Source organism: Artemia franciscana, unplaced genomic scaffold (genome assembly GCF_032884065.1).
Source record: "Artemia franciscana unplaced genomic scaffold, ASM3288406v1 Scaffold_1644, whole genome shotgun sequence".
Classification (NCBI taxonomy): Eukaryota; Metazoa; Arthropoda; class Branchiopoda; order Anostraca; family Artemiidae; genus Artemia; species Artemia franciscana.
Genome location: NW_027062904.1, coordinates 16,261 through 37,584, shown reverse-complemented (window position 1 = coordinate 37,584; position 21,324 = coordinate 16,261). Strand labels below are relative to the sequence as shown.

The window sequence follows — 21,324 nt, the reverse complement described above, 5'->3', positions numbered from 1 at the left end:
ATCCCAATAACAAATATTATACCTAAACAATGGGTAAATTTCATAAGTTAATGAAATTTCCCAATTGGTTTTAGGGGTAATATAATCTCTAAAAGTACAGTTATGGGACCTTTCAACTATGCTGAACAGTATCGGAGGCTCAAAATTTTGATCGAACGACTTTGGCAGAAAATAGGACGTGGGATGAGGCTAACTACCCTCTAATCTTTTTCGGTGCTTGAAAAGGGCACTAGAACCTTTAATTTCCGTTTGAATAATCCCTGTCCTGATCATCTACGACTACTGGTTCGTTGCGATCACCCCGATAACAATAATAAATAATAATACGCATCCGAGATTTTTCTTTTTGGTGAAAAAAAGCAAAATTCTTTTTTTTTTTTTTTTTTTTTTTTTGGAAAATCAGAGTCTGAAACCTCTTCAATAGGATTCTTCAACATACTAAATCTAATGGTGTGATATTTATTTTGTCACATTTTCATTAAGACTCATTTAATTTTTGGGGGCATGTCCCTCTTTTCTCTAAAATCAGGCACATTTTCTCAGGCTTATAGCCTTTAATGAGAATAACTAAATTTGATGAATCTTATTGGTTTGTGATCAGCATAATAAGACGATTCTTTTGAGATACCTATTGCTATCATAATTCTGTTTTGATTCCGTTACTGCTTGATTCCACTAGAAAATCCTAGGTGCATACAAAGAGCAAAACGTTATTTTACTTGAAAATGACTAGCCTAGTTGAAAAAAAATACTGTTTATATTATAGGACTCTTTCTATTTCAGACTTTTCTATTTCTTACACGGTGATCTTCAAATATAAATTTTGAAAAAACTAACAAAATAAGATGAAGTTAGTTAAAATAAGATGAATTGCTAATGCTTAGTTAAAAGTGAGTTTTATCATTTATTATACCCTTGTCAAACATTTGACAAAAAAAACTTGGCATTAAACCCTTTTGAGCAGATTGTGTTGACAAAGAAAGAATTTCAGTTTTTTTCTTTTTCTTTGCTGGTTATCGTACCTATGGAGATGTACTAGAAATCTAAGCAGACCAGATAAACTCAAAACAAAACACGGTCAATATTAATTAGTTAAAAAAAAAATGGCACAAATTAAAGATCAAAGTTGAATAGTTTCTATCCTGAAATTTTTTTTAATGTAAGCTGTCTTTTTACTTGCATTAAATAAAAAAACAAGTATTTTTAGCTGCAAGTAACAAGCGACATTAAAACTTAAAACGAACAGAAATTATTCCGTACATAAAAGGGGCTGTCCGCTCCTCAACACCCCGCTCTTTACTCTAAAGTTTTGACTCTGTCATAACTCTACTTTTAAAAAAATAAAAACTTCAGCGCAAAAAGTGAGCCTCGACGAGGGTACAACCCCTTTCATATAAGGAATAATTTCTGTATGTTTTGAGTTTTAATGTCGCCCCTTACTTTCAGTTGAAAAAACTTGTTGTTTTTTTTTATTTAATTTCTGAACGGTTTTGAATTAATGCATGTTTAGATTTTGGCTCACCGCACATGAATAATTAAAGCGAAATTGGATAATTAATTTATTTTTTTGCTAAATGGCTTTCTCATAGTTTTGATCAGACGATTTTGATAAAAAAAAAAGGTGAAGGAGGAGGCCTAGTTACCCTCTAATTTTCGGTTGCTTAAAAGTGCAAATATATATTTTTATTTTTGTGCCAACGTTTGTATTAGTAATAAACATACGTACCTTACGAATTAACATACGTAACAAACTACAATATTTGTGTATTTTTATTACGTATATGATGGGGTTCGCCCCCTTGTCAATACCTCGCTCCCTAAACTAAAGCTTGAATTTTATCTCAAATCCTTAAGAATGACCCCTGAATCACATAGGCCATACAATAAATAGTTGAAATTGCTAAAAATGTTTTAGCGTAAAGAGCAAGGTATTGCAAAGAAGAGGCACTACCACAGTATATAGTATTTTATGATTGTTTCATGTTTTAATGCCACTCGTTATTTCCAGGTGATTTTTTTTTATTTATTTTCTCATTGTTTTTTTTTTTTTTTAATTCTCTTCCCTCATGATAAATTCTTCCATAGAAAGAATGGCTGTTTCAAAATTTTTATCCTGTGACTTCAAGGGGGAAATGTGCGTGGGAGGGGGATTGGGGACCCTCCATTTTTTTGTCACTTAAAATGGGCACTAGAACTTTTAATTTCCGTTAGAATGAAACCTTACGACATTATAGGACCATTGAGTCGAAACCATTACCCCTGGAAAAAAGCAAACAAATAAATACGCATCCATGATCTGTCTTTTGGCAAAAACACAAAATTCCAAATTTTTGTGGATAGGAACTTGAAACTTTTACGCAAGGATTATTTGATATGCTGAATCTGATGGTGTGATTTTCGTTGAGATTCTATTACTTTTATGGTGTGTTTCCCCCTGTTTTCTAAAATAAGGCAACTATTCTCAGGCTCGTAACTTTTGATGGGTAAGACTAAACTTGATGATACTTATATATTTAAAATCAGCATTAAAAAAATTCTTTGGATTTAACTATTGGTATCAGAATTCCGTTTTATAGAGTTGTGGTTACTATTGCGCCGGGTCGCTCCTTACTTACGGAGCGTTACCACGAACTGTTTGATACATTGAGAAAAAAATGTTAGGACTTGATTAGTATTTAAAGCCATATTTTGGCTGATGACGCATCCAACATTTTTTTTGCGATGTGTACAAAAAACTTGGAACTACCACGATTTCAAAGAGAGACTTTTAGCCCCATCCCCCTCTAAGGTTGCTTCTTTTGGTTTAAATAAAAGAACAATTTTATCAACTGAAAAAAAAGGAGTGACATCAAAACTTAAAATGAACATAAACTATTCCGTATATGAAAGGGTTTGTCCCCTCTTCAATGCCCTGCTCGTAACTTCTACTTTCACTCGCAACTCTACTTTTTAAAACAATAAAAAATGTAAATAATTTCTTAAAGGCTTGGGGCCGAAATATTCGGAGTATTTTTATTTTTTGTTAGTTAAAGTGCAGTTTTTATTTTATTTTGTTGTCACTGCTTTATTTAAAAAAATTAAACCCGTTTTTTCTTCAATTATTTGTTTCGTAAATAAAAAATGTTAGTGAAAAAAGCAACTTTTGACAACCAACACTAAACTTGATGGAACTTGTATCATTAATATCAACATAAAATTACAATTCTTTAGATGTAACTATTGGTGTAAAAATTTCGTTTTTTAGAGTTTCGGTTACTAGTGAGCCGGGTCGCTTCTTACTGCACTCCATTACCGCGAAATTTTTGATAAGCAAGACTATATCTTCGTTATTACTGGTATAATTATTTTGTTATTGAGGCTTTTGCTATTGTCTACGGGCTTCGACTCTTACCATTTCCTTGTGAAAGCTCAAGAAAATGTTTTTGGAAAAATATCACTAAGTGAAATATTCTTGTCCCATTTGCTAATTGACCGATGAGATAAGTGCCATATTTTTTTTATTATTATTGTTATTTTTTTTGGTATTATTAGATTTCAAATAGAAGTTTATTTGAGGAGTGGGGTGATGATGAATTTCTGTTTGGAGAAGTGGTTCCTGGTTTTTGATTCCGTTTCATGATATCCCCTAATTCAATTTCTCTTCATCAAGGATGACAATTTGAGAGGGTCAGGGGTTCAGTTACTCCTTACATTTTGGGAAAATAACAATTTTGGTTGTCCTATTGAAGAAAAACAAAAAGTAACCCCCTTCTAAGAATTTGAAATATATCATTTCTGGCATCTTCATAAAAAATAAAAATTATTCCTGCTCCCTCCCCATTACATTGTCGTGAATTAGCATTCCTGTTCTTAATTTTCTAGTTTTGTAATGACATCTATAATTTCTTGAAGAACTTTTTGCAAAAAGGCAGGGCTACCATAATGTTCATTTCGGGCTTACAAAAAGTGGATGCGCAATAATGTTCTGAATTAAGGGAAGGGGGAGAGGCTTATCTGTGCTTTTTCTTAAATGCATATTAAGGCCAAAGTACAAAGATAAAAGCTTTGTACTTTTCTATAGTTTTTTCATTTAATTTTTCTCCTGCTAAATGTGAGATTAAAGTATCCCCTCAAAGAGGATTTTATCATTCCATAAATGAATCGTTTATTGGGCTGATGCTAGCTGGAAAACCAAACCACCCGTTTTAATTGCCCTCCCATATTTCCATTGTATTGCTTTAGAGATCTTATTTTACTTTGTTTAGAGGGACGTGCATTTTTCGATTGACATTTTGTGTGAATGACGTCACATTTATATGCATATAGAGAGCAAAAACATACACTTTTGTACTGACATCATAAATTGTATGACAATTGATATATTCAGGCAGTTTTTTTTTCACTTAATTTGGTTGAAAACCCCTGCTTTAAACATTATTGATTACGGTATTATATTTGCTTATCAAACACAAGCTAGTTTCATCTGTTATTCGTTCCCAAAAGTTACGATTGAAGCTGTCTTCCTGTATTTGGAGGGGGAGGGAGATTAACTTTTGAGAAATAATGTTTATTCTTGTTTATATATGATGTGTTCTGATTTTGGAAGGTTGAAGTGAATAAAAAAGTTGTTGGCAGCATGGGTGCAATTTTCATTGTCCGGAGATTAAACCTTGCAATTTGAAGTAAATTCAGTCCCAGCATACAAAAATAGATATTTTTTGGTAATTTTCAAGTATGCTTTTGCTGACTGAGTTTCTGGAAGCAGCAATTCTTGGTTCTAGCCCATAAGGCCCTCGAAGTTTGCACTTATTGTTAACATGTCTCATCATCCAAACAAACAGTGGTCGTGTATTTTTAGTGGCTGAATATGGTAGTTTCTGTTCATAAAGGATTTGCAAGTATCACAGTCCATTTTTATAGGAAACTTTTTTTGATGCTGGAGAAACTTTCAGTCAAAGATTAACCATTTCAACAATAACAATTGACAACTACAATAAAGAAGCATATGGATTGTATGAATGTGTTGCCAATAATCATGCAGGAAGTGACAAAGCTAGGATTTTAGTGGAGGCGCAAAGTAAGTTCTACGAAGTTTTTACGTTTCGGTTCATTGTTCAGCTAAAGCTTGATTAAAACTTAATATGTCAAATGCTTTCTTAAAATTGTAGAAAACAGTCGCAGTATTAAAATCGTCATCTAAAGAATAATTTATCTATCTATATATATATGTATATATATATATATATATATATATATATATATATATATATATATATATATATATATATATATATATATATATATATATATATATATATATATATATATATATATATATATATATATATATATATATATATATATATATATATATATATATATATATATATATATATATATATATAAATAAGTTGTTTGTCTGTGTGTCTGTCTACTGACGTCATGTTTGTGTGTCGACTGACGTCATGTTTGTAAACTAACGTCTATATCTATCTATCTTCTATCTATATATATATATATATATCTATCTATATAAAAATAAGTTGTCTGTCTGTCTGTGGATGTGTGGATGGATGTGTCAGGTGACGTCACCTGAAAAAACTGGATCAGGTGACGCCAAAACTGAAAAAACTAAAAAAAGGCAAAAACTACAAAAAAAACTAAAAACTAATAAAAAAAATAAAAAAGCTAAAAAACTAAAAAAACTATAAAGGTAAAAACCAATAAAAAACTAAAAAAAAAACTGAAAAAACTAAAAAAAGGCAAAAACTACAAAAAAAAACTAAAAACTAATAAAAAAAGTAAAAAAGCTAAAAAACTAAAAAAACTAAAAAAAAACTAAAAAAAGGTAAAAAACTAAAAAAAATAAAAAATAAAAAAAAACTAAAAAAAAGGAAAAAACTGAAAAATAAGCTAAAATAAAGGTAAAAACCAATAAAAAACTAAAAAAAAAAAAGGAAAAAACTAATAAATGACGACACTCAAAGAGAAAGCGACCAGGACAAAAGGAATGTTCGATTAGCAATCAACAAAGCACAGGGACACAGGGAGTATAAATGACGACCAGGACATAAGTAAAAAAAAAAACTATCTATATATATAAAAATAAGTTGTCTGTGGATCGTGGATCAGGTGACGTCACCTGAAAAAACTGGATCAGGTGACGTCAAAACTGAAAAAACTAAAAAAAGGCAAAAACTACAAAAAAAACTAAAAACTAATAAAAAAAATAAAAAAGCTAAAAAACTAAAAAAACTAAAAAAAGGCAAAAACTACAAAAAAAACTAAAAACTAATAAAAAAGCTAAAAAACTAAAAAAACTAAAAAAAAGGCAAAAACTGCAAAAAAAACTAAAAACTAATAAAAAAAAATAAAAAAGCTAAAAAACTAAAAAAACTAAAAAAAAGGTAAAAAACTAAAAAAACTAAAAACTAAAAACAACTAAACAAAAGGAAAAAACTGAAAAATAAGCTAAAAAAAAGGTAAAAACCAATAAAAAACTAAAAAAAAACTGAAAAAACTAAAAAAGGCAAAAACTACAAAAAAACTAAAAACTAATAAAAAAAGTAAAAAAGCTAAAAAACTAAAAAAAACTGAAAAAACTAAAAAAACTAAAAAATGGTAAAAAACTAAAAAAAAAAATAAAAAAAAACTAAAAAAAAGGAAAAAACTGAAAAATAAGCTAACATAAAGGTAAAAACCAATAAAAAACTAAAAAGAAAAAAGGAAAAAACTAAAAAAAATTTTCATCTAAAAAACTAAAAAAAAACTAAAAAAGGTAAAAACTAAAAGAACTAAAAACCGGGACACAGGGACACAACTACAACGGGGACACCGGGGGAAACAGGGGGATATAAATGACGACCGGGACAAAAAAACTAAAAAGAAAAAAACAAACTAAAAACTAATAAAAAAACTAAAAAATCTAAAAATCTAAATAAGCTAAAAAAGAAAAAAAAGGAAAAAAATAAAGGAGAAAAACAAAACTAAAAAACGAATGTATATACAGACCGGGACACCGGGATACAAATGACGACCGGGACACAGGGAATATAAATGACGACCGGGACACAACTACAACGGGGACACCGGGGGAAACAGGGGGATGTAAATGACGACCGGGACACCGGGACATGGAATGGTCGATTAGCAATAACCATCAACAAAGCTCAAGGGCAATCATTAGAATCATGAGGTATAGATCTGAATACAGATTGTTTTCCCATGGACCATTATATGTTGCATGTTCAAGAGTCGGTAAACCTGACAATCTATTTATATGCAAAGACAATGGGACAGCAAAGAATGTTGTATATTCGCAAGTTTTACGTAGTTAAAACCATATATATATATCTATCTATATTCACAGGTGGGACATAGGGACACAACTACAATGGCGCGTAACTATTATGGCGCGTAACGACTTACGCGCGCGGGGGGGCTTGGGGGGGGCGCGAAGCGCCCCCACCAACTAGGTGTTGGGGTGGCGCGAAGCGCCACCCCAACAGCTAGTATATATATAAAAATAAGTTGTCTGTCTGTGGATGTGTGGATGGATGTGTCAGGTGACGTCACCTGAAAAAACTGGATTAGGTGACGTCAAAACTGAAAAAACTAAAAAAGGCAAAAACTACAAAAAAACTAAAAACTAATAAAAAAAAATAAAAAAGCTAAAAAACTAAAAAAACTATAAAGGTAAAAACCAATAAAAAACTAAAAAAAAACTGAAAAAACTAAAAAAAGGCAAAAACTACAAAAAAAAACTAAAAACTAATAAAAAAAGTAAAAAAGCTAAAAAACTAAAAAAACTAAAAAAACTAAAAAAAGGTAAAAAACTAAAAAAAATAAAAAATAAAAAAAAAAACTAAAAAAAAGGAAAAAACTGAAAAATAAGCTAAAATAAAGGTAAAAACCAATAAAAAACTAAAAAAAAAAAGGAAAAAACTAATAAATGACGACACTCAAAGAGAAAGCGACCAGGACAAAAGGAATGTTCGATTAGCAATCAACAAAGCACCGGGACACAGGGAGTATAAATGACGACCAGGACATAAGTAAAAAAAAAAAAAAACTATCTATATATATAAAAATAAGTTGTCTGTGGATCTGTGGATCGTGGATCAGGTGACGTCACCTGAAAAAACTGGATCAGGTGACGTCAAAACTGAAAAAACTAAAAAAAGGCAAAAACTACAAAAAAAAACTAAAAACTAATAAAAAAAATAAAAAAGCTAAAAAACTAAAAAAACTAAAAAAAGGCAAAAACTACAAAAAAAAACTAAAAACTAATAAAAAAGCTAAAAAACTAAAAAAACTAAAAAAAAGGCAAAAACTACAAAAAAACTAAAAACTAATAAAAAAATAAAAAAGCTAAAAAACTAAAAAAACTAAAAAAAGGTAAAAAACTAAAAAATAAATAACGACCGGGACACAGGGACACAACTACAACGGGGACACCGGGGGAAAAAGGGGGATATAAATGACGACCGGGACAAAAAAAAACTAAAAAGAAATAAAAACTAAAAACTAATAAAAAAAACTAAAAAATCTAAAAATCTAAATAAGCTAAAAAAGAAAAAAAAAAGGAAAAAAATAAAGGAGAAAAACAAAACTAAAAAACGAATGTATATACAGACCGGGACACCGGGATACAAATGATGACCGGGACCCGGGACACAGGGAATATAAATGACGACCGGGACACAGGGACACAACTACAACGGGGACACCGGGGGAAACAGGGGGATAACCTGACAATCTATTTATATGCAAAGACAATGGGACAGCAAAGAATGTTGTATATTCGCAAGTTTTACGTAGTTAAAACCATATATATATATATATTTCTATATTCACAGGTGGGACATAGGGACACAACTACAATGGCGCGTAACTATTATGGCGCGTAACGACTTACGCGCGCGGGGGGGCTTGGGGGGGGGGCGAAGCGCCCCCACCAACTAGGTGTTGGGGTGGCGCGAAGCGCCACCCCAACAGCTAGTATATATATATATATATATATATATATATATATATATATATATATATATATATATATATCTATATATATATATATATATATATATCTATATATATAAAAATAAGTTGTCTGTGGATGGATGTGTCAGGTGACGTCACCTGAAAAAACTGGATCAGGTGACGTCAAAACTGAAAAAACTAAAAAAAGGCAAAAACTACAAAAAAAACTAAAAACTAATAAAAAAATAAAAAGGCTAAAAAACTAAAAAAACTAAAAAAAGGCAAAAACTACAAAAAAAAACTAAAAACTAATAAAAAAGCTAAAAAACTAAAAAAACTAAAAAAAGGCAACAACTACAAAAAAAACTAAAAACTAATAAAAAAAATAAAAAAGCTAAAAAACTAAAAAAACTAAAAAAAACTAAAAAAGGTAAAAAACTAAAAAAAACTAAAAACTAAAAAAAACTAAAAAAAAGGAAAAAACTGAAAAATAAGCTAAAATAAAGGTAAAAACCAATAAAAAACTAAAAAAAAACTGAAAAAACTAAAAAAAGGCAAAAACTACAAAAAAACTAAAAACTAATAAAAAAAGTAAAAAAGCTAAAAAACTAAAAAACTAAAACAACTAAAAAAAGGTAAAAAACTAAAAAAGATAAAAAATAAAAAAAAACTAAAAAAAAGGAAAAAACTGAAAAATAAGCTAAAATAAAGGTAAAAACCAATAAAAAACTAAAAAGAAAAAAAGGAAAAAACTAAAAAAAATTTCATCTAAAAAACTAAAAAAACTAAAAAAGGTAAAAACTAAAAGAACTAAAAAAGAAAAAAATAAATGACGACACTCAAAGAGAAAGCGACCAGGACAAAAGGAATGTTCGATTAGCAATCAACAAAGCACCGCGACACAGGGAGTATAAATGACGACCAGGACATAAGTAAAAAAAAAAAATCTATATATATATAAAAATAAGTTGTCTGTGGATCTGTGGATCGTGGATCAGGTGACGTCACCTGAAAAAACTGGATCAGGTGACGTAAAAACTGAAAAAACTAAAAAAAGGCTAAAACTACAAAAAAAAACTAAAAACTAATTAAAAAAATAAAAAAGCTAAAAAACTAAAAAAACTAAAAAAAGGCAAAAACTACAAAAAAAACTAAAAACTAATAAAAAAGCTAAAAAACTAAAAAAACTAAAAAAAAGGCAAAAACTACAAAAAAAACTAAAAACTAATAAAAAAAATAAAAAAGCTAAAAAACTAAAAAAACTAAAAAAACTAAAAAAAGGTAAAAAACTAAAAAAACTAAAAACTAAAAAAAAAAACTAAAAAAAAGGAAAAAACTGAAAAATAAGCTAAAATAAAGGTAAAAACCAATAAAAAACTAAAAAAAAAAACTGAAAAAACTAAAAAAAGGCAAAAACTACAAAAAAACTAAAAACTAATAAAAAAAAGTAAAAAAGCTAAAAAACTAAAAAACTAAAAAAACTAAAAAAACTAAGAAAAGGTAAAAAACTAAAAAAAATAAAAAATAAAAAAAATAAAAAAAAAGGAAAAAACTGAAAAATAAGCTAAAATAAAGGTAAAAACCAATAAAAAACTAAAAAGAAAAAAAGGAAAAAACTAAAAAAAAATTTCATCTAAAAAACTAAAAAAAACTAAAAAAGGTAAAAACTAAAAGAACTAAAAAAGAAAAAAATAAATGACGACACTCAAAGAGAAAGCGACCAGGACAAAAGGAATGTTCGATTAGCAATCAACAAAGCACCGGGACACAGGGAGTATAAATGACGACCAGGACATAAGTAAAAAAAAATTAACAAAACTATTGGTTGGGGCGCTTTGCGCCCCCCCAAGCCCCCCCGCGCGCGTAAGTCGTTAAGCGCCATAATAGTTACGCGCCATTGTAGTTGTGTCCCTATGTCCCACCTGTGAATATAGATATATATATATATATATATATATATATATATATATATATATATCTATCTATCTATCTATATAAAAATAAGTTGTCTGTCTGTGGATGTGTGGATCAGGTGACGTCATGTTTCGGCTGACGTCATGAAATTAGTTGCCGTCATTTTTGCTTTGAAGGTGACGTCATTCAAGTTATATAAGACATATGTTCGCCGTCATGTTTCGGCTGACGTCATGAAATTAGCATATATATATATATATATATATATATATATATATATATATATATATATATATATATATATATATATATATATATACATATATATATATATATATATTGATCTATATTCACAGGCGGGACACAGGGACACAACTACAATGGCACGTAACTAATATGGCGCGTAACGACTTGCGCCCGCGGGGGGGCTTGGGGGTGGGGTATGACGCGAAGCGCCTCCACCAACTAGGTGGTATATATATAAAAATAAGTTGTATGTTTGTCTGTCGAGGGACGTCATATCAGCATGTCATGAGGTCGTGAAGTTAGTTGTCGTCATGTTTGTTTTGACGATGACGTCATTAAAGGTGTTTAAGACATTCGTTCACGAAAAAATGTTTAATTGTAAAATGACTGAAGAAGCTACAATGGCAACAGCCGAGGAAGCTGCTCAAAGAGTCTATGCTAAAAAACTTGCTGCTGATAGAGAAAGTAAGAAAAAAAGCCTGCCGGGGATTCACAAGAACAGCAAGAAAACAGGCTTGCGGCTGATAGAGAAAGTAAGAAAAGAAAGCGTGCCGAGGAATCACAACCACAGCGTGAAATTAGGCTTGCGTCTCAAAGAGAAATCACCAAAGAAAGCGTGCCAAGGAATCACAAGAGCAACCTGAAAATTTTCGCATAGCATTCAGGTACACCCCAGTCGATGATTATAGCTTGAGTAGATCAGTTCAAATCGGGACTATGTCTAAAATTTTCCCCTATTGCAAGGCCTTGAAATTTAATGGTGAAACAATGGGAATGTGTGGCGCCTCAAGAAAAGTTAAACTTCCTCTACTGTCTGCACCACCAGAGCCATTGAAGACTTTGCTTACTGGAACTAGGTCAGAATCTAAGCGTTTTTCATCACAGATCAAAAAATGTAACTCATGTTTCCAAATGATGTCGTTTGGTGCCCAAATCGAATTTTCAGGTCAATTTATGCCTACTTTCAAAGTAAAAGGTCAAATTTATCATAGAGCAGGGTCCCTACTACCATTCTCAGACGAGAATCATAGATTTTTACATTTGTTCTTCATCAGTGATAGAAATTCTGAATTGAATGCACGTTGCGAAATTTCTCCCGACGTTAAAAGGACAATCGTTTCCCAATTGCAACATTTTTTCCACGAAAATAATAATTCAGTGCGTGTGTTCAAAACAGCCATTGATTTGATGCCTACTGATACGCATAAAATTGTTATTTCCGCTGACAAAACGCCTCCTGGCCAACATGTTCGTAAATACAATGCTCCAACTATCGACGAAGTGGCAATTGTTATGGTCGGTGATCAGTTTTTACCTCGAGATATTATTCTTCATAAGCGAAACGCTCAGTTGGTAAGAATTGCTGAAACTCATCGATGCTACGATGTCCTACAATATCCTATCATTTTTTCGGATGGAGCCGACGGCTATCACTTTAATATTAAATTGATAAATCCAGCCACTAGCAAAGAAATGAATAAGAAATGCAGTGCAATGCATTATTATTCCTATAGACTAATGATTCGGGAGGATGAAGACAATTATATTTTTAAATGTCGTCAATTGTTTCACCAATACGTCGTTGATATGTAAGCAAAAATTGGATCAGAACGTTTGCTATTTATCCGTCTGAATCACACCAAGCTCCGCTCTGAACAATACATTCATTTGAGAGATGGAGTTGTACATGACGGTAACAACACAAACGTTGGAAGATTAACGGTTTTACCTTCGTCATATGCTGGCAGTCCCCGTCATATGCATGAATATGCTCAAGATGCTATTGCGTTTGTTCGTCTCTATGGTCGTCGAGATGTATATATTGCATTTACATGTAATCAATCTTGGGACGAGATACAGTAGCTTTTAATTCAAGGACAATCGGCTTTTATCCTCGTCTTTTAGTACCCAACACAATTACTGGCAATGATGGTTACCCACAATATAGAAGAAGATCTACTGAAGATGGCGGTAAAACAGCAATAATAAAGAAACGTAAAGGTACCACCATCGAAGTAGATAACCAGTGTGTTGTTCCATATTCCCCATTATTATCAAAAACATTTAATGCACACATAAACGTTGAATACTGTAACTCCGTAAAGGCAATCAAATACATATGTAAATACGTCAACAAAGGCAGTAACATGGCAGTTTTTGGCTTGCAGTCCGAAATCAAAGATATTGACGAAATAGTACAATATCAGGCTGGAAGATACATAAGCAGTAAAGAAGCTGTTTGGTGAATTCTTTCATTTCCGATACATGAACGAAGTCCAGATGTTGTTCACTTATTGGTACATTTACAGAATGGTCACCGTGTTTATTTTTCGGAATCCAACGTGCAACAAAGAGTCCTGAATCCACAGGATACAAATTTAACTGCTTTCTTTTTGCTATGCAAAAATGATTCTTTTGAAAAAAATCTGCTATATGCTGAAGTGCCTTCGTATTACACGTGGAATACTAAAAGCAAAGTATTTGAACATCGAAAACAGGGTAAGTCAGTCGACGGCAAACCTACCATCTTCAAAGATACTACGATAGGTAGACTCTACATCGTTCACCCCAATCAACATGAATGCTTCTTTCTACGCCTGCTTTTGGTGATGCACCCGGTCCGACGTCTTTTGAGTATTTGAGAACTGTAAACGGTACTATACATGAGACTTACCGTAGTCCATGCCGAGCTCTGAATTTATTGGAGAATGGCCAACACTAGAATAACTGCATCAATGACGCTTGCGAAACGTCAACTCCAAGTCAAATTCGTGCATTGTTTGAAATCATTCTAACAACTTGCTCTCCTTCAGCTCCTACAGAGTTATGGGGAAAATATAAATCGAAAATGTCCGAAGATATACTCAATCGAAAACGGTTAGAGACGTCAGATATGACTTTTGATTTTACATCAGAAACTTATAACTACACTTTAGTTATTATAGAAGACTAGCTGGCTAGCCAACTAGAAGTTATAGAAGACTAGCCAACACCTAGTTGGTGGGGGCGCCTCGCAACCCCCCAAGCCCCCCCCCCCGCGCGCGTAAGTCGTTACGCGCCATTGTAGTTGTGTCTCCATGTCCCACATGTGAATATAAATATATATATATATATATATATATATATATATATATATATATATATATATATATATATATATATATATATATATATATATATATATATATAAATAAAATGTCTGTGTGTGGATCTGTGGATCAGGTGACGTCATGTTTCTGTGTCGGCTGACGTCATGTTTTTGACTGACGAAATTACGAAATTACATTGGGACACAAATGACGACCAGGACACCGGCACATCTATCTTCTATATATATAAAAATAAGTTGTCTGTCTGTCTGTCTGTGGATCAGGTGACGTCATGTTTCTGTGTCGGCCGACGTCATGTTTTCAACTGACGAAATTACAGACCGGGACATCGGGACACAAATGACGACCGGGACACCGGCACATAGGGAATATAAATGACGACACTCAAAGAGAAAGCGACCGGGAAAAAGGAATGTTCGATTAGTAATCACCATCAACAAAGCATCGGGACACAAATGACGACCGGGACACAGGGAGTGTAAATGACGACCAGGACATAAGTAAAAAAAACTAAAAAAACTAATAAAAGGTAAAAATTACAAAAAAAACAAAAGAAAAAAAAAATAAAAACTAATAAAAAAACTAAAAAAGCTAAAAAAACTAAAAAAAAAACTAAAAAAGAAAAAAAAATAAAAAAGGAAAAAAATGAAAAATAAAGGAGAAAAACAAAACTAAAAAAACGAATGTATATGCAGACCGGAACACCGGGATACAAATGACGACCGAGACACAGGGAATATAAATGACGACCGGGACACAGGGACACAACTACAACGGAGACGCCGGTGACGTCGTGTTTGTCCGCATATGACGTCTGAATTATTTCACACTAATACAAAAGAAGAAAAAAAACTAAAAAAGGTAAAACTACAAAAGAAAACTAAAAAGAACAAAACTAAAAAAGCTAAAAAACTAAAAAAAAACTTAAAAAAGGTAAAAAACTAAAAACTAAAAAAACTGAAAAAACTAAAGAAAGGCAAAAACTAAAAAAAAAACTAAAAACTAATAAAAAAAACTAAAAGAGCTAAAAAACTAAAAAAACCAAAAAAAAGGTAAAAAACTAAAAAAAAACGAAAACTAAAAAAGAAAAAACTAAAAAAAAGGAAAAAACTGAAAAATAAAAGAGAAAAAGAAAACTAAAAAATATTAATAAAAATAAAAAAAACTAAAAAAGATAAAAACTACAAAAAAAAACTAAAAAGAAAAAACGAAAAAAACTTAAAAAAGCTAAAAAAAAGGTAAAAACCAATAAAAAAACAAAAAGAAAAAAAGGAAAAAAACTAAAAAATTTTTTCATCATATAATATGACGTCTGAATTATTTCATCATATACCAATTCAAAAACGAATGTATTCAAGCCGATGTAGCTGAGTTGATAAGGCGTTATGTTCCAGGTTCTAGGTTCAAGAGGTTCCAGGTTCGAACCTTGGCTTTAGCATTAATACAAAAGAAGCAAAAATCTAAAGAAGGTAAAAACTACAAAAAAAACTAAAGAGAAAAAAAATAAAAATCTAAAAAAGCTTTAAAACTAAAAAAACTAAAAAAAGGTATAAAACTAAAAAAAAACTAAAAAAAGGAAAAAACCATAAAATAAACTAAAAACTGATAAAAAAAAACTAAAAAAGCTAAAAGCTAAAAACTAAAAAAAACTAAAACCGCGTTCCCATGATTCCAACGAATCTGCCTTTTCAATTTTAAAGATTGCAATTCCCAATTCGATTACCATTTGCAATCGCCATCAACAAAGCTCAAGGTCAATCATTAGAAAAATGTCGTATAGATCTTATTACTGATTGTTTTTCCCATGGACAATTGTACGTCGCATGTTCGAGGGTCGGTAAACCTGACAATCTATTTATATGCAGCGACAATTGGACAGCGAAGAATGTTGTATATTCGCAAGTTTTACGCAGTTAATTTGTATTGTATCTATCTATCTATATAAAAACGAGTTGTGTGTATGCATGTTTGTTTGTTTTTGAAAAGAGCGTTTGTATATGACGTCATTATAAGTACATAAGGCTTTGTATATGCACAGACAATGGGAAAGCCAAGAATGTTGTATATTTGCAAGTTTTATGCAGTTCAAAACACATATATAAATCCATCTCTATTCAAAGGTGGTACACAGGGACACAACTACAATGGCGCGTAACTAATATGGTGCGTAACGACTTACGGGCGCGGTGGGGCTTGGGGGGGGCGAAGCACCCCCGCCAACTAAGTGTTGGGGTGGCGTGAAGCGCCACCCCAACAGCTAGTTTCTAATAAAAGAGCTGTAAACTTCGTGATGTTTTAAATGGCTTACCCTAAATCCAAAGTGGTATTTGACGAAAAAAAATACCTTACCCAAACAATTATATTCATTTCTTTTTAAAAGCGGGGTGGTTCCTATCTGAGCATATTTCAACACCTTTTTGCTAGGAAAATCGTCTTTCCCTCCTCCCCCATATGCATCTAACTTGTGTGTTACTTTGCGTATAAAGACGTATCCAAACAATAGAAAACACCTCCCCAAAAAAAATTTACATTGACCCTAAAAATGTACTATACATTTAGTTTGATGGATTTTAGTATTTGCACTAAAAATTCGTGTTCTTATGAATATTAGACGATTTTGAGGCACTTAGCTTGTAGTGTTGAGAAAAATAGGATGCATATGGTCAAATTGCATCTGTTATTCTTAGTAATGTCTGATAATTTTGAGGTACTTAGCTTTTAGTTTTGAGAAAGAAGGACCCTCCACTAGACTACTCAGCGTGCTCAAAGGTGGCGATAGGAGAACTCCCTACAGATATGTAGGGCACCTCCACAGGAGGTACGGACCAAGGGGGACCTTGTCCTGGGGGCCCATAATAGAAACTTGGGCACCCCCACTTGGGGCCATAAATACATTTGAAGATGGAAGAAGGCTCCTCAAATGTACACTCAACAGGGCCACCGGCGTGTCCACACGTAAAATGAGTTACAAACCTTCTCCAAGTAGCGGGTTAAATTGCATGGTGATGCAGAACACTGTCGTGAGAGGATGCTCTTTAAGAGGGCAACTGCAGCAGGGCATATGATCTAAATTACGGACAACGGTATAATGCAAATACCACCTTTTCGGGGTATTTGTATGACTGGGATCCTTGCGGTCAGTTCTGTTCCTGCTTGAGGAGTGGTGCCCCTCGAGGAATTTATAACTTATTCAACGACACAGTAGTCGCACGGGGTTCTAATTAACGGCTAATTCTTCTGGGCTTTGTCTGTTTCGACTGGCCTTTTCCGACTGAAAAACTTATTCTTAGCTAATGTATATACTATGGGTTGCCTCCCTGTGGTAGCATAATATTTGTCGACATGAATAGTATAATGTGTCGAAGATAATAGGCTTGGGACTGTGTGTGTAGGATTTCAACTCTTGTTGATAGAAGAGCATTTCCAAGTACTAAAATTTGTGTTGTGACCAAGATGGGCCCAGGATTGCACCAAGTCTCCCAAGGATTGCGCAATTTTTTTTTGCATAATTTTTTTTGTATTGTTTTGTTTTTAAATAATGCTAGAGAATCCTGCGCACCATTCAAGGAATTTCACTTCCCCCATGACAAAGTCCTCAGTGGAAGAGCCTTCCATGTAGCCCCTTCCCAATAACCAAAGAAACACCCTGAAAACGTCTGTACACTTCCCAATAACCATTACTGTATGTAAACACTGGTCAAAGTTTGTAATTTGCAGCCCCTTCCTTGTGACTGTGGGGGAGTACGTCAGCCCCAAAGACATATTTCTTATTTTTTAATTCTGCTGAACAAGATGTCTATCTCAAAATTTTGATCCAGCGACTTAGAGAAAAAAATGAACGTGGGAGGGGGCCTAAGTGGCCTCCGATTTTTTGGTCACGTAAAAGGGCACTAGAACCTTCTATTTAGGTTAGAATGAGCTCTTTGGTAACACTTTAGGACCACTGGGTCGATATGATCACCCCTGGGGAAAACAAAAAAACAAACAAATAAACATGCTTTCGTGATCTGCCTTCTGGCAAAAAATACAAAATTCCACATTTTCATAGATAGGAGCTTGAAACTTCTAAAATTGGTTTCTCTGATATGCTGAATCTGATGGTGTGATTTTCGTTAATATTTTATGACTTTTAGGAGGTATTTTGCCCTATTTTCTAAAATAAGGCAAATTTTCTTAGGCTCGTAACTTTTGATGGGTCAGACTAAACTTGATGAAACTTATATATTTAAAATTAGCATAAAAATGTAATTCTCTTATTGTATTTCTTGGTATCAAAATTCCGTTTTTTAGGGTTTCGGTTAGTATTGAGCCGGGTTGCTCCTTAATGCAGTTCGTTACCATGAGCTGTTTGATACATTAATCAGTTCCATTTCAAAATCCAAGAAAAGCACTGACAATCCCACTTATAGATATCATGAATCCTAAATTAAGAAATAATTTTTTCCAAAACACGCGTCAGTTGACTTCTACGATATGAAAATATTTTTATAATTTGATTAAAGAATTTGACTAGCATATATTTTTTCAATTAATTAAGCTTGACTGATAATTAGTCTACTAAAGCAAAATTGTTGGAGTTTAAAGTTTGTACCGAAATTTAGGTCTTCAGACGCTACAGCGTCAGCAATAAACTTAAAACAAGAGCATTATAACATGAATTTTTCCACAGGTCAATCCAGCAGCTCAGAGGCAACAACTGCAGCAACAACCACAAAGTATCATGAGTGCAATGATTTATCTTCGATAACAGCAATCCTGATTCCCGTTTTGGTATTTTTTATTTTAATGTTCATTATTCTTATTGTTTTTATATTGTTCTTAGTTTTGCGTCAAAAAAGAAAAACATCAGAAAATTCGGTTGAAATGAAAGAAGTTAGATCAAATGAAATGGAAGAGCCCCAAGATAACAGTTGTGAAAGAAAGTTGGATACATTTGCTGGAAATTATTGGGCAAAAGCTACATGGCCTTTACCACATAGAATGAAAGAACTAAATAGAGGTTCAACTCCAAATTTAAATATTGTTAACTCTACTGACACAATCACAAAATATGCACCTAGTGAATGTTAACCAAATGGGCAGTTTTGACACTCTTACGTCTCAAGGTAGTATCGGATATTTTTACACTCCTAAAGTAATTTGATTTTTGGATTCAGATTGATAAACTATTTTTAGTAATAATTTCAGAGTTTTGAAATGTCAGATATGACTTTTTGACGCAACAGCGAGGATATATTTAATTTAGATGTCAGTGTGTTTTTTCTATATATCCCAATCCTGATCACTTTATACCCAGTATCATCTTAAGCTATTTTTTTTATATTAAGTTGCAAGAAGTGTCTTTAATATATTGATATTCATTGTTCTTATTACTTTGCTAGTATTCGAATCTTTGCGTAGACAAAGGTTAAAAACCAAACCAAAATAAGATAAAAAGACAAAAGATGAATTGAACGAAAGCAAACAATGAAAATGTAATGTGTCTGAAGGGAAACTTTATAGAGCTAGATAATACGCTGTTCCTCGAGAGATATCTTCAAATCCCCTATGCTACTAAACTTCAAGTGATATTAGATTTAGACTCTAAATCTGTGCCCGGTTTCATACCCACGGTATCCTCGGCTAATGGAGTACTCCGAAAACATAAAAAAAATGCAGAAAGTCTCTAAATCAAAAATCAGCTGAAAAGAGAAAAGGCTTGACTGATTTGTCATTGTAACTTCTGCAAATTTTATTTTAGTTATTTGTGCTCTATATCGTTTTTAGTGTCTTCCTGAGTGTTTGATCTATTACAGCTGTGCCCCATTTTATTTTGGTACAATTATATGAAACATATAGTTACTGCAGCGTAAAGAGAGGGGTTGGGGTAATGGCACATTTCCTTATTTATACGGTATGTTTCTATTTGTTGTAAGCTTTAATATTCACTTATGTTTGAAAATAAAATATATTAGTTTTTTCCATGTTACACCATACTCAGTGCAGGGCTATACTAGAAAAGAACCTTAACTGTTTCAAGCACTACTCTGAGATTGAAATAGATTGAAGTGTGCTTTACTGAAAACTGAAAGGCTTGAAGAGTCCTTGAAGAGCTAAACCTAAATCTGAGAAAAGTTGCAGGCTTTGCAGCCCTACATTCCTAGCCATAGAGCCTTGCAGGAGTCATTTGATAACTCATTTGTTTTTTGTAGTTTAAATGTATTGTTGAGTTAATTGTTGATAAATCTATCCAATCATTTATCCACTTTTAGCTATTTTTGCTAGATATTCTAAAATTTTCTTGATATTCAAACTTACTAGGGTCAAAACTTTTTTTGAAATACCTAAATTGAATCTTCATGTTATAAGTTCACATTTTTAAGGATATCTTTCAGACCCTGTTCAGTCTTAGCGCTTGTTCTCTTACTTCGACACAAGTGGGTACACAAATCCAATATTTATCTTACAATCAAAATGGACCTACAATGACAGAGGAGTTGTAACTATTTCAGCAACAATTCTACACATTTAGTCCGAATATTTTCCTTATGACAAAGTGAGGCTTGCGAGTAAATCTGTTCATATTTTTCCAAGGAGTGTCTAACAGACATCTTGTAATTTTTTGTCTTACAACACGCTTTTTGAAACGTCTGAGGTCCTTCTTCCCCTTCCAACACAAGATAATACTACTCTCCTTCACAATATGGTGAACGATTTTGCAAAATTAAACATAATTCATTCAGGCCTCAAAAAAATCAACTTGGTGATACAAAACTTGGAATTCATGTACATAATGACCTTTTCTAGAATAGAAGTATGTTTATGGACGAATACTCCGCATGCAGAAGTAAGGGTTCTGAAACTGGAGGGTTGCATGAATGGCTCTCAGCGATGGCCTATCTCAGACTTTTCTCGGCAGTATTTTAGTCCTATTCAGGCAATAAACGTTATCTTGTAAATAGGAGAAATTGGCATTAACTTCAGTGCAAAGTCTCTTGTTACTTAAAACGGGTAGTCTACGGTAGTTATCATCAGACTCCTTATATACATATATATAATATATATATATATATATATATATATATATATATATATATATATATATATATATATATAT

The 21,324-nt window shown here is 32.3% G+C and overlaps 1 protein-coding gene across 1 annotated transcript in view; it reads left to right on the top strand.

Annotated features, from left to right (window-relative positions):
• Positions 1-20,187, top strand: part of LOC136042639 (uncharacterized) — a 53,002-nt gene extending 32,815 nt beyond the window's left edge. The window contains exons 4-5 of the mRNA XM_065727602.1: positions 4,900-5,056; positions 18,898-20,187. Of these exons, the coding sequence (XP_065583674.1) occupies positions 4,900-5,056; positions 18,898-19,298 (558 nt within the window). The 3' untranslated portion in view covers positions 19,299-20,187. The remainder of the gene's footprint in view (positions 1-4,899; positions 5,057-18,897) is intronic.
• Positions 20,188-21,324: the final 1,137 nt, after the last annotated feature.